Source organism: Temnothorax americanus, unplaced genomic scaffold, assembly GCF_048541705.1.
Source record: "Temnothorax americanus isolate GAGA-0224 unplaced genomic scaffold, ASM4854170v1 Scaffold131, whole genome shotgun sequence".
Classification (NCBI taxonomy): Eukaryota; Metazoa; Arthropoda; class Insecta; order Hymenoptera; family Formicidae; genus Temnothorax; species Temnothorax americanus.
In genome coordinates, this window is record NW_027509266.1 from 21,501 (window position 1) to 34,039 (window position 12,539).

At 31.3% G+C, this 12,539-nt stretch overlaps 1 protein-coding gene across 1 annotated transcript in view; it reads right to left on the reverse strand.

The window, feature by feature from the left end:
* The window catches only part of LOC143894209 (potassium channel subfamily T member 1-like), a gene marked incomplete at its 3' end in the record, with an annotated part of 136,206 nt that overhangs the window by 11,258 nt on the left and 112,409 nt on the right, over positions 1-12,539 (reverse strand). The window contains exons 2-4 of the mRNA XM_077400352.1: positions 11,312-11,391; positions 6,331-6,430; positions 3,613-3,811 (exon numbers count right to left, since the gene is read on the reverse strand). Of these exons, the coding sequence (XP_077256478.1) occupies positions 3,613-3,811; positions 6,331-6,430; positions 11,312-11,391 (379 nt within the window). The remainder of the gene's footprint in view (positions 1-3,612; positions 3,812-6,330; positions 6,431-11,311; positions 11,392-12,539) is intronic.

Genomic DNA, 12,539 nt, shown 5'->3' on the forward strand with positions numbered 1-12,539 from the left:
TGTCCGCTCTTCAATTTGCTTATGAAAGTCTCGTTTTATTTCAGGTGCAATTTAAATTTATTTTAGAAATTGCAGAACAACGAAGGAGCGTAGCGAATCTAGCGAAGCACAACCATACTTACTCATGCAAAATTATATGCAGCAGATATTTGATAAAAATAGATATATCATAAAATACGATAATACGATAATATATATAGGTACGTTTATTAAACTAATTATGGATTGATATTTTTAGTAGCTTTACAGCGTGCATTAGAATTGCACAAAATAATTTGTTTACGAAGAGAATTGCAGTATAAAAATTACCTTTTAACTGCGTTAATTACAAAAATGTTACTTAAAAAATACTGTTTTTTAAATATATTAAAAAAAAATTATATAAAAAATAAGCTAGTAATAAAAAAAGTTTATTAGATATAATAGATTATACAGGGTGTAAATTTGAAAACTTTCAGTCGGAATATCTCGGGAACTATAGTAAAGATATCAAAACACGGTTCGGAGAGAATATAGGGTAGCAAAAAGGAACATACTTTGATTTAAAAAAATTTGACCTTGGGTGGAGGGGTCATGGTCAAATAAAGGTCAACTTAATTTTTATAAATAGACATATAATTTTTTTAAACACTTATAGGTTTGTAGCCAGTAGCCCTTCTCATTACGAGCTCAACGCGCTATGATCCAAATAAGTCGTCGAAGGTCAAATGCAGGCTTACAACATTATTGTTTTTATACATGTTATGAGACACCTTTTGCACCTTTTGTTAGGTCATTATGCAATGACTTAACACTTCAAGTTGAGTTGCTACATTCACTATTCTTTGTACAGTTCTGTTTTTGTTTGCTATTGATTCTGTGTTTCTTCAAATTTTAATATTAATTGTTGGACGTAGGTGATTGATATTCTTTTTTAGTTTACTTAAACTGGTAAGTACAATGAGTGCTAATTCTTATTACAAGCGTTAATATAGTGATTCTACATACCAAACTAAGTCATCATGACATTGCCCATATCCACAAATATACAAACACGAACAAAGATAGCAGTCTAACAACAAAATCCGTTCAATTTTGATTTGACACGCGGAATTAACGTGACTTGTACTACGAATTAGCACTTGCTGCACTTATCAGTTTAAGTAAACTAGATATATAATTTATTTATTTTGTAAAAATTGCAAAACTACAAAAGGTGTCTCATAACATGTACAAAGATAATAACACTGTGAGCCTACATTTGATCATTTGACCTTCGACGATTTTGGATCATATCATGTTGAGCTCCCATCAGGTAGCAAGCACTCGTCATTTTGACGTCAATATTTGGTCATAATTGGTCAGTAACGTCATTCGTCGATTAAGTGACGTATATTTAACGTCATGTTTTAATACGTCAAAAAGACTTTGTAAAATGACATTATATAGACGTTTACGTGACTACCCAGGTAGCAGACAGTCGTCATAATGACGTGATTCTTACGTCATTTTATGACGCATGTTACGTCATTTATTCCTAAAGTTTAACGTAAAAATAACATATTTTTCACAGTATTTTTCACAGGAATATTCCTACATTTATAAAGTGTTTCGTAATTTTATGATTGACGTGGTGAATTTATGGTATAAGTGGATCTAGTTATTGCGTGTGTAATTATAGTTTTATGACAACTACTTCATGCAGTGTTATAATTATCAAGAAGATATCATTACAAAATTTTTGAACACTTTAAAGATGTACCTGTTATAGACAAGTACAGTTAATAAGGAAGCATCAGGGTGAGAAGATCGTCACTGTCCACTGGATCATCGAAGTCAAGCGACTCCGACGCGGTAAGTACTGTACTAGGATGGGTGACCGCCTTGAGAGAGCGGCTATATGCACATGGCATGTAACGAAACAGTTAAAAAAGCTTTTTTTTCTTAAATAAAGAAAAATAACATATTTTTATAAACGTTTATCAAGTAGACATTTTAAAATTTTAATTTCATAAAAAACATTTCTAGAAACCGGTATGTCGTACATTGGACCTATTTTTGCCGTCAATAAAACGTCAGAAAATGACGTCTTTGGGATGTGACTTAGGACCGTGTAAAATACGTCATTTTTACGTTAAACTCTAGGAATAAATGACGTAACATACGTCATAAAATGACGTAAAAATCACGTCATTATGACGACTGTCTGCTACCTGGGCTAGCAATGAGAAGAGTTACAAACGTAGATGTTTAAAAAATTGTGTTTATTAAAAAAAATTAAGTTGACTTTTATTTGACCGTGACGCTTCCACCCAAGGTTAAATTTTTAAAAATCAAAATATGTTTTATTTTTTCCAAACCGTGTTTTGATATCTTTGCTATTTTCCGAGATATTCCGACTGAAAGTTTTTAAATTGACACCCTGTATACATATTATACTGACACAAAAAAACATTTATTAAACATAGACGTTAATTTTTTAAGTTTTTAAATTTAAATAAACATAAAATATTTTTTTATTGATAAAATATATTTCTTATTAATCTTTAATTTAATTACTTCAATTAAAAGTAAAATACATCATATAAAATATATAATATAAACTACATATAGTTATGCCATAAATTGTGTTTCTATAAAAATAGATTTATTTTATAATTAAAATAAAAAGCAGTATAAAGTGTATTATATATATTTTATTGAATTGAGATTAATCATAATATAATAATTATAATAACTACTAAAAAAATGTCCATCTTCTGACTTCACAAATTTCTACAAACGATTGGGCTTCAAAATTTTGTAGCACGCAGAAAGAAGATCTCGATGCTGCTGTATTCACCAGATTAGCATTCAGAGCTGCGTTCGGAAACGTCACCCTAATGCACACGAGTATACTCTCTTCTCTTTCTATCTCAGCGAGTTAGAAGGAGAAGGGAGTATACCAATGTATACCCGGGTAGCTTCAATATTTTGGGGAGGCATAAAACAAATTCTTACAACTAAGCTTGCGTTCGTTTATTCACATTGGGAGCATAACGTATATTATAGATTTTATTTTTCCAACGGAAATAAACAAACGCCAGGCTAAATTTTAAAGAAAAAAGCTTGTTCTAAATCTCACCAAAATATTGATTGTTTAAAGATTAATTTGATGAAAGAAGGCAACGTCGATACTCATTGAGATTTTGTATGAGAGACTTTAAAGCCCGATTTGAAATTTGTGACAACAAAAGGTTAGATTTTTAATAGATAGTTACAATTATTTTTATTTTGTAATTGTTTAATTCAATAATACGTGTATATCTACAATTTATACTATTTTTTATATTAGTTATAAAATAAATCTAGATTTTTAGAAATAAAATTTATGATTCCACAATTGTATATGTAATGTAATTATTTATGCAAGTAATTTTACATGTACAAGAAAATCGCAATATACATTATCGCTTTACATTCTAGCATAGTCTAATTATCTTGAGAAAAAAAATATTTTAATCGTGAAAAAATCATAAAATTCTTTGGCAAGCGAGCCAATAAAATAACGAGGGCGTGCCCAAGCAGCAGTCGAATATAAGTCGTAAGTAATAAAAACAGAATTTATTTATATAAGAGGGAAGGATGACGTACCTTGTAACCGAGGTAGGCAAGCAGTAAAGCTTCCGTTAACGACACCATAGCCAAGATGACTTGAACAACCCACAACTCTAAGGGTCGTCTGACCCACAGGATCGCATCCCAATTGATGGTCGGGTGGTCTTGGAACTCCTCCTCCGTCAAGTTCTGTGACGCGAGAAACTCGGTCTTGTTGCCGGGTGTGCAATCGTAACTGGCGAGAGATAGAGAGAGAAGGGTTATAAGTGACGGATGAGTGTGGATAGGGAGAGACGGATTGTCGCGTGATATTTGGCGTGCACGAATCGGACGAGTTCGATAGGTTTTTGATATCAAGTACGTCGTTTGGGTCGCATTGGGGAATACGCGCAAATATTACCGTCGCACGGAAAAAATAGGAAGGACACAATATCGAATACCGAAAAAAGCTTATACAGCCAATCAAGAACGTATTGAAATATTTACGTTTGATGTATGAAACTTACAGATAAGATACTTTTACTGAGATCGCCGTTGCCGTCAGTGACAATTTTCTCGGAAAATTAGGAATCGATAGCTGTTTAACGGAAATTTCATTGGAATCTTAATCATTAATTTTAATTATAAAATTATATTGAATATTAGTTTTAGTAAATTTCGCTTAAAAAATATTAATAAATGATAAAAAAAATTCCATTATCAAACAACTCAAATACATCAATTAAAACAAATAACATTTCTAATTACCTACTAAGAAATCTAACAATAAAGATAGATAAAACCTTGTATAAAATTATTAATAAATTACATTTTTAATCAAACGTTTTTTAACAAGATTATTCCTACATATATGTTTATCAAAGATTATTTACGAGAATATTATAGTACCTAATGTGATTCTTATTAGTGTTCTATACAATTTTAAAAGATTGATTATATAAAACGTTAATAATATTTAAATTTAAACACTTAAAGTATAGATTATTATATATATTTTGTTTAAAAATATTGTATATATAAAAATATCGTAAAATTTTTGGAAATTTATCCGGTCTCATATATCTATGCAAACAACATCACGTCGTATTGTATTCGTCGTATCTACTGATGTCTTATCTCCGTGTCTTATTCTGAGTCATGATAGGAATGCTGCATAATATTATTGTAATCATGCATGAGTATCGCGTTGCTCACACGTTAGAGCGAGCTTATTTCTAGGAAGATAAAATTTTTCCAGAAAATCGTTCCGTCAACGACGAAACGGAATGAAACCAAATGAAGCAGTTCCTATATTTTCAGCATTACGTCGGTTGCAATTTGTGCTGCTACATACATATTCCAGATTTTCCGTATTTCTCTTTTATTTTAGAACTTTTTATTCTTATTTCACTAATATGAATATATTACCAATTTTAATTTAATAAAAAAATACTTTATAATTTTGTTATTAAGTATTTCTGTTATTAAGTATAATTTGTTATTTGTCAGTCAAGTAATATGTACTTAATTGAAAGGTAATCCAAAGAAACGGCAACGCGTTCTCAGTGCCATAAAATACATAGAAATTCTTCCTTTTATTCGCATAAGATAAATAAAGTGAAAAAATAGGAGAGACCGGGGCTAAGTCGACAACGGGGCTAACTTGACACTAGGCTTTTTGCCAATTTAAATCTATCGTAGAAACTTGCCTTTCCTACTGTAAATGCGTCTTTATGTGCCAGTATTATCAACGGAATTTGATAACATTCTGAATTATAGTGTAATTTTTAACGCGACATAAGCGTTTTTGATAGTAAAAAGTAATTTCTGTGATCTCTCGAAAATGTCTACTCTTTCATCGAGCTTTACTCTTGCAAATCTACCGGTAAGTGATTTTGATGGGAAATTCGATGCTTTATACGAATCCGATAATAATTTTTGCATATTTTAAAATTTTTTATATTTTTGGAGTAACAAAAGTAAAAAACGACGTTCGGGGCTAAGTCGACAGGGGCTAAGTCGACATGTTGTTTTATTGGTTCCCAATAATAAACGATGCTTGTAATGCAGGATATGGCAGGATATGACAAATGTGTGCGCACGTGTAATCGCGAATTTACTTGCATAAATTGTTTTTCAGACATGGGTTCAGATGAAAATAATTGAATGTTCAAAAATTTTTGTTATTATTATTTCCAATGATTGTTTTACTTAATTCCAAATTTTTGTACTTTCTAAATACACAATAAACAAATGTATATTTAGTTTCAGACAATAAAAAATAAATTCCAGATCAAATTGTGTCGATCAGGCAAAGTGTCGAGTTTACCCCGGCATTTTTTAATTTGAAAATTTGTCTTTGCGTCACTTTTCCTTTCCCGTCGGCAAAACAAAACGACGTACAGCAAAACTTCCTGAATCAATTTTGTACCTGAAGTAACATTCTTTAAATATATTATACCATTGAAAAAATTTGTCTAAAAATTTTAATTAAATATTAAAAATTGCCTTTAAAAAAATAGTGTCGGCTTAGCCCCGGTCTCCCCTACATAGAAATATTAAAATAATAATAAATGCAGTTTTGCATTTTGTATAACATAATAACAATTTTTAAGTTGTCCATTTCTGAATTGTTATTTTGTCGGATACTTATATCCTTAAAATATTTAAGTTTTTATTTGAAAAATTCAAACGCGAACAAAAATTCGATGCAAACTTTATATTTCTATTAAGTTCCGTTTAAAAGGACTTATTCGGATATTTAACGTAGCTTACCATGCAGCGAACGTTGGATCGCTGTCGGTAATAACCCTGAATATATACAGGAAGCATGTTAAGAGCTTGAAGAAGAGATTGGCAAGTCGTATCCTCAAACCTGAAACATAAATTTCATTTCTTTGTTGTGATTTTTACATTTTTATTTAATTTAGGTATGTACATCTTTGTAACTCAATTCAATTTTTTTTGGGGGGGGGTATTAATTTACGTATTAATCTCATATTAGTTTTTTTTTTTAATATATTAAATTGTAATAAAATAAAATATAATACTACGTTTCGATTTATATAAGATTTATACTATAGATTAGAAATAAGTCTAAAGATAATTATGAGAGAGAAATGCTTTTTATATTATTTTCTATCAATCAATAAATATTATAAATAAACATTTTCAAGAGTTTTTAACAGTTCTATTTTTATATAAATATTAAAATACTAATATCTCCCTCTGTCTTTATATTTTCATCTCAAGTTAAATCTAATGCTGAATGTTCTTTATTTACCCAAAAAGTATACAATTAAACAGCATATCATAAATTTATATCTATCATAATTTTCAATCATAAACTTATTTAGTTATAAATCCAAAATGTTCTGAATTTCCTAAAATTTAATAATTTTAAATCGACTTTGACTGGCAATATACATATAACATCTCTTCGATGTGACCATTGAAAAAACTATGAGCCAACTCGCTTTGTCGGATTCACACAGCACTTTTTCGGATCAATCGTTAAGACATTATTAATTTCGACCAACGCTTTTGGTCAGATGATGTAATTTCTGAATTAAATAATTTTATTTTATTGCGAAAAAATATTACCCCAGCCAGTGTTCGAACCTGGAACCTCCCGTATACCGTGCGGGTGTCGTGCCAATTCAACCACTGGGGCTGTGGTAATATTTATCGCAATAACAACTATAGGATGGAGCACTAATTCTTCAGTCAACGGTTGCCAGTCAAAGTCGATTTAAAATTACTTATTTGTTATTTTATAGAATATATACTGGCGAAGAGAATTCATTATTCTGTTTAATAATTTTGGTAAAACTTTTATAAGATAAAAAAAATAATTTGAAAGATTTTCGCTGGAAATTTAGTGCACACAACAGAATCTAAAATAATAAAAGACCACATCTAAATATATAAATTATATAGCATATATGGTATAGGGTAACTCTGGTATTTACGCAGCGCGGAGTTTTACGCCGCAGATGTCAGAAAAAATAGAAAAAATGAAGGTACTTGCTCGCAATTATTCTGTTATGTGCCTTTATGCCACATTAGTATTGTGTTGTAATTTCAGTTCTTTATTGTTAATATTAACGAAACTGTCGTGAGTTGAATCGATTTCTCACCGTAGTAAGAAACGCGATCTTGTGTTACGACCTACGTAAAATGATTACTGTAGGGAATGTAAAAGGTTTAATGTTTATTTCATGATACATAAATGTAGAGAGATAGTAAATAATGAAATACAGCAAAATACAAGTGCATAGCTCTTGTATTTTGTGTTTAACTTAATATCTTATATATATCTCCTGTTTAGGATATACGGCAAGTTAGCATGCGAGATTCATGCCATAGTACAGACACTTTGTAAAACTCGAAATCTCCTATGTGTTTTTTTTCTTCTTTTTTTGAATCGTATAACAATAATCTTTAATGCATCTATCGCTCTTTTATTTTTTGTTTAATTTTTCAGTTTTATAATTTGTTTATTATTCTTACATCTTAATAAATTTCTTACACACATTTTATAACTTATTATGACATTTTGCCTTATTTATAAATATTATTGGTAATTATGCAGTATAGGGGAAGCACTTCCGATGACCTTGACCTTGACATATGTTGTCAAAGTCACCTTTTTGAGTGACCTTTAAAAGGTTTTGGCCGTCGCTCGTTTTTTATTAAAAAGTTATAAACAAAAAAAGTTTCGAAAATATAGCAGTTATTTTAAGTACTGAGAAGCATAAACGACTAATATTACGTTTTACTTTAAAGCAGAGTATACTTTATTTCGCGAGAAAGTCGCTGCTTTACCAAAACACAACATTTAAAGCAGCAAATCGTACCTATGTAGATTAGTGACGCGCTTTAAAAGTATTTAATAGCGTTTTTCACTGGCAGAACTGGTGCGCACTCAGTGCACATTAATGCCGTTGTACACTGATTTAAGTCTCTAATATTTAAAGTAAAATGCAAATATTTCGACTGATAAAATATTCAGTACATATTTTACCAAATAGTGCAATAAAGAATATTGAGGATTTCATGATTTAACCCAATTATATTAAACATACACTTTACGTTGGTTTGTGTACGACGGCTTTAATGTGCACTGAGTGCGCACCGGCTCTGCCAGTGAAAAACGCTATTAGTATTTAAAGCGCGTGAACTAACCTATATATGCACCTATATGTATATGCTATATTTCCCAAACTTTTTTTGTTAATAACTTTTTAACGAATAGCGAGCGACGACTAAAACCTTCTGAAGGTTACTCGTGGTCATGACCTTGACAACATATATCAAGGTCATTGAAATCGGTGAGGTCGCCAAACTTTTTTTGTTAATAATTTTTTAATAAAAAACAAGCGACGGTTAAAACCTTCTGAAGGTCACTCAGGAGGGTGACCTTGACAACATATGTCAAGGTCAAGGTCATCGGAGGTGCTTCCCCTATACTGCATAATTACCATATTATTTGGAATTTTTTATAAGGCGTATATTTCACCCATGAATGCCATATAACCCACCCTTCTGGGATATATGACAAAAATGCAAAGTTTTCTAAAAGTTTTTTTGATTAAATACAAAGAATGAATATTTTATATTTCGATTTTTTTTTATAGTATTAGGAGTACAAATAAGTTTCCGCCGTTTTTTATCAAAAAAAAATTATTCCCAACAATTTTAAACGATGTGAAATTGCTTGTTAAGTCACTCCTAATGTAAGTGCAAGTTCTTTTTGCGTTTAGCACGAATCTTTCTCCAATAATGCTTCCAATTCCGTGTCTTCGTACACTTTCGGCCTTTCGCTACGTTCTTTGTCCTCGACGTCAAAATCACCGTTCTTAAACTTTTGAAACCACTCACGACAAATTCTATGCTTCTACAAGCAATCGATGCGCCTCAGCTGCAGATTTCTTCAAATTAAAGAAATAAATCAAAAGTTCCCGCAAATGACGCTTATTCGGGTCAAAATTAGACATTTTTGCACGAAAAGAATTATGTGATGCCGATACAGTCTGATACTATGTCAAGTTTATGGTGTTGCCAGATGTCCAACCTTACGATATAACACTTTACATCTGACAATTTCAACCATAACCTCCTGGTGGGGCCATCTATTGTAAAACGGCGGAGACTTATTTGTACACCTTAGTAAACAGTATAAACTCTTTATTAGTATAATTTACTTGCCTTAAACATAGTAAATAGTACTCGATAAATTAAGTTTCCCTTAGCTGCGGCGTACATACCGGAGTTACCCTATGTATAATGCAAATGTATCGTGATTTACTATTTTAAGCGTAAGGAAAGTTACGTTAATATGCTAAGGATTCACTAACAATAAGACTTAGATCAAAGATTGGTTTAAGCTTGGACCAAGTATCGACCGTCGAAGTAGCTTTAACGAGATGCTTTAACTATAAGTTACCCGCAACAAACTTCATAAAGAGCAGCAAAGCGTTGACCTGTTGGGCTCACGTCCTAATGCATTGGTCAGATACAAAGACCAACACCAGTAAGTAAGAAGAATTTGTGGCAACGCAATATCTATTATCGATTACCATCATCACAGAGCACAATCGTGCACTTTCAGAATATCCGTGAAAATGATGGCGGCAATATTCTCAAGAGTGCTTTTGGAACGGCTTTGCTATTTCAAAAGAAAGCTTCCGAGACCGCGTTACGGCAACCCGGAAGATCGTTCATGACAATCCGGCTATTTCCGGCGACAAAAATTTGGTAAAAATACTAAAAATATAATAATGATACGGCGCAGCGATGCAGTTAAACTTATCTCGAAAGTTGTATTATTTTTATCAGAAATGTTTTTGCTTCCATATCATATTGCACTGTAGTTGTACTATCATATTACACTGTTAAAGGTTAGAGGATGAAATTTAAACCAATATCAATACCATAAGTTAGATAATATTTTGTTATTTTTAACTACCACATGTGCGTCAAAATTTATTAGTTTGAAACAAAATAGGATTATTTTTAACTTTATTGGTTTAGTCAAATTAACATTGTTTTAGTTAAACTAACTACACATTGAGTAGGAGCAGTGGCGACCTATGGAATGGTTAAAAATTACTCAAAATTGAGTTTAATTTAATCCTATAAATTTAACAGTGTGTTATACTTCATTTAAAGTATACAAACATATATATATATATATATATATATATATATATATATATCGTTATATTTTAAATTACTAATGTTCAGTAGTTAATTCAGTAGTTAAGCGACAGGAAAGTTGGATTAAGTTATGTAAAAGCATATAAATAAAAACGTGACATGTTTTACTACGTATCTCGCATGTCACAATGTAGTGCGGAATTTAATGAATGATGCTATCAAATAGCGTGAGATAGAAATATAGATACGAGTTTATGACAGCGGATCTCTCGCCTACCATGAGGTATACGATATCAAATGTATAATCGATGTGTATCAACACGCGATGCCATGTATAAATTATAACAAACAATTTTATACCAATTGTGACAATCATATCACGACAATCTTTCATCGCGGAAATATAGGACAAAACAAGATTTTTTAAAATATAAGTTTAATTAACGCATTTTTATGATTGGCAATGTAAATTCCAGCGATTAATTTTACGAAATTTTTTAGTTTTCCATAAAAGCTTCAAATTATGTATATCTAGGGTTTTAAATTTATCACAAACATAAATAATCTTTATTTATTACAATCAATCTTTACTTACTCGAACGTTGATTCTTGATGAAGTACAACTGCAGTCGTTCCTTGAATGTGTTTTCGTTCACATAATACTCAACACGAACCCTGAAAGCAGACATACAACGATATTATTGCTAACTGATTCTGCAAACTTTTCGTAGGTAAATGTTAACTAATTTTACCCAATCATATTTAACCATATTAAATAAGTTTTCAACCATATTTAATAACTTTAGTTATAAATTCCGTATATTTGTTTGTATGTAAGGTACCCGGATAGTTAAATCTGCAGTCGAGAACAGATTTTGAATGTGTTTGCTGCAAAATTTTGTCAATAGAATACCAGCAGAAATATAACAGAATCTGCTAACAGAGTATAATGGCAGATTGATTGCAGAAACTGATGAGTAAAATCTGCTGTTTTGTAACCATTTAAAATATGTATTTCATTTAAATAATGTTTACGAAATGACGAATTCTGCTCGGTTTCTGTCGACAATTTGCTGTCAGATTTTGCCGGCAAAATACGAGTTTAAGAGGATGCTGGAGTCACAGACGAACTCGATCAGCGTCAATAAAGAAGTGCTCACCGATTCTTACACATGCATACAAAGCACGAGACGCGTAACATGTGCATATGAAATTTTCTAACAGACTTTTCTCTTATACTAAAGCTCGCAGCTCATTTCTGCAAGCACACGATATTCTTCTTTATTGTATTTCCGAAGGTAATGTATGCTTATATATTTTATACGTACAAAGTCTAAATTTTTATGTGCAGCAAATGTTGTCACGTCACATTATTTTTTTATTTTTTTTTCGTTTTTGATGTAAAATCAACGCTAGCACCTTCCGTTTTTATGAGTACTTTAATTTTGTAAAAAAAATTTTTTAATTTCGTAAAGCCAATTCAAAGTTTAGCTTGCTAAAAAAAATGTCAGTAATTCTTGCCACTCCAGCATCCCCTTAATGCGGACACGGATGATATCGGATCTGTTGCGATACCTGAATAAATCTGCTGCCAATCTGTTGTCATATTTTAGGGATGTCTACGTGTTTCAGGTTGCCAATGACGAGATCTACATAGTGCGCTTTGTAGTTTTTGGTGTCTAGGTGTGTTAATAACTTTAAATCTGAATGTAGGACACGTAGATATCGAATTCGAGGTATTAATACACGTAGACACTGAAAACTACAGAGCGCACTATGTGGACTCGTCATCGGCAACCTGGGACACCTAGACATCGCATTCA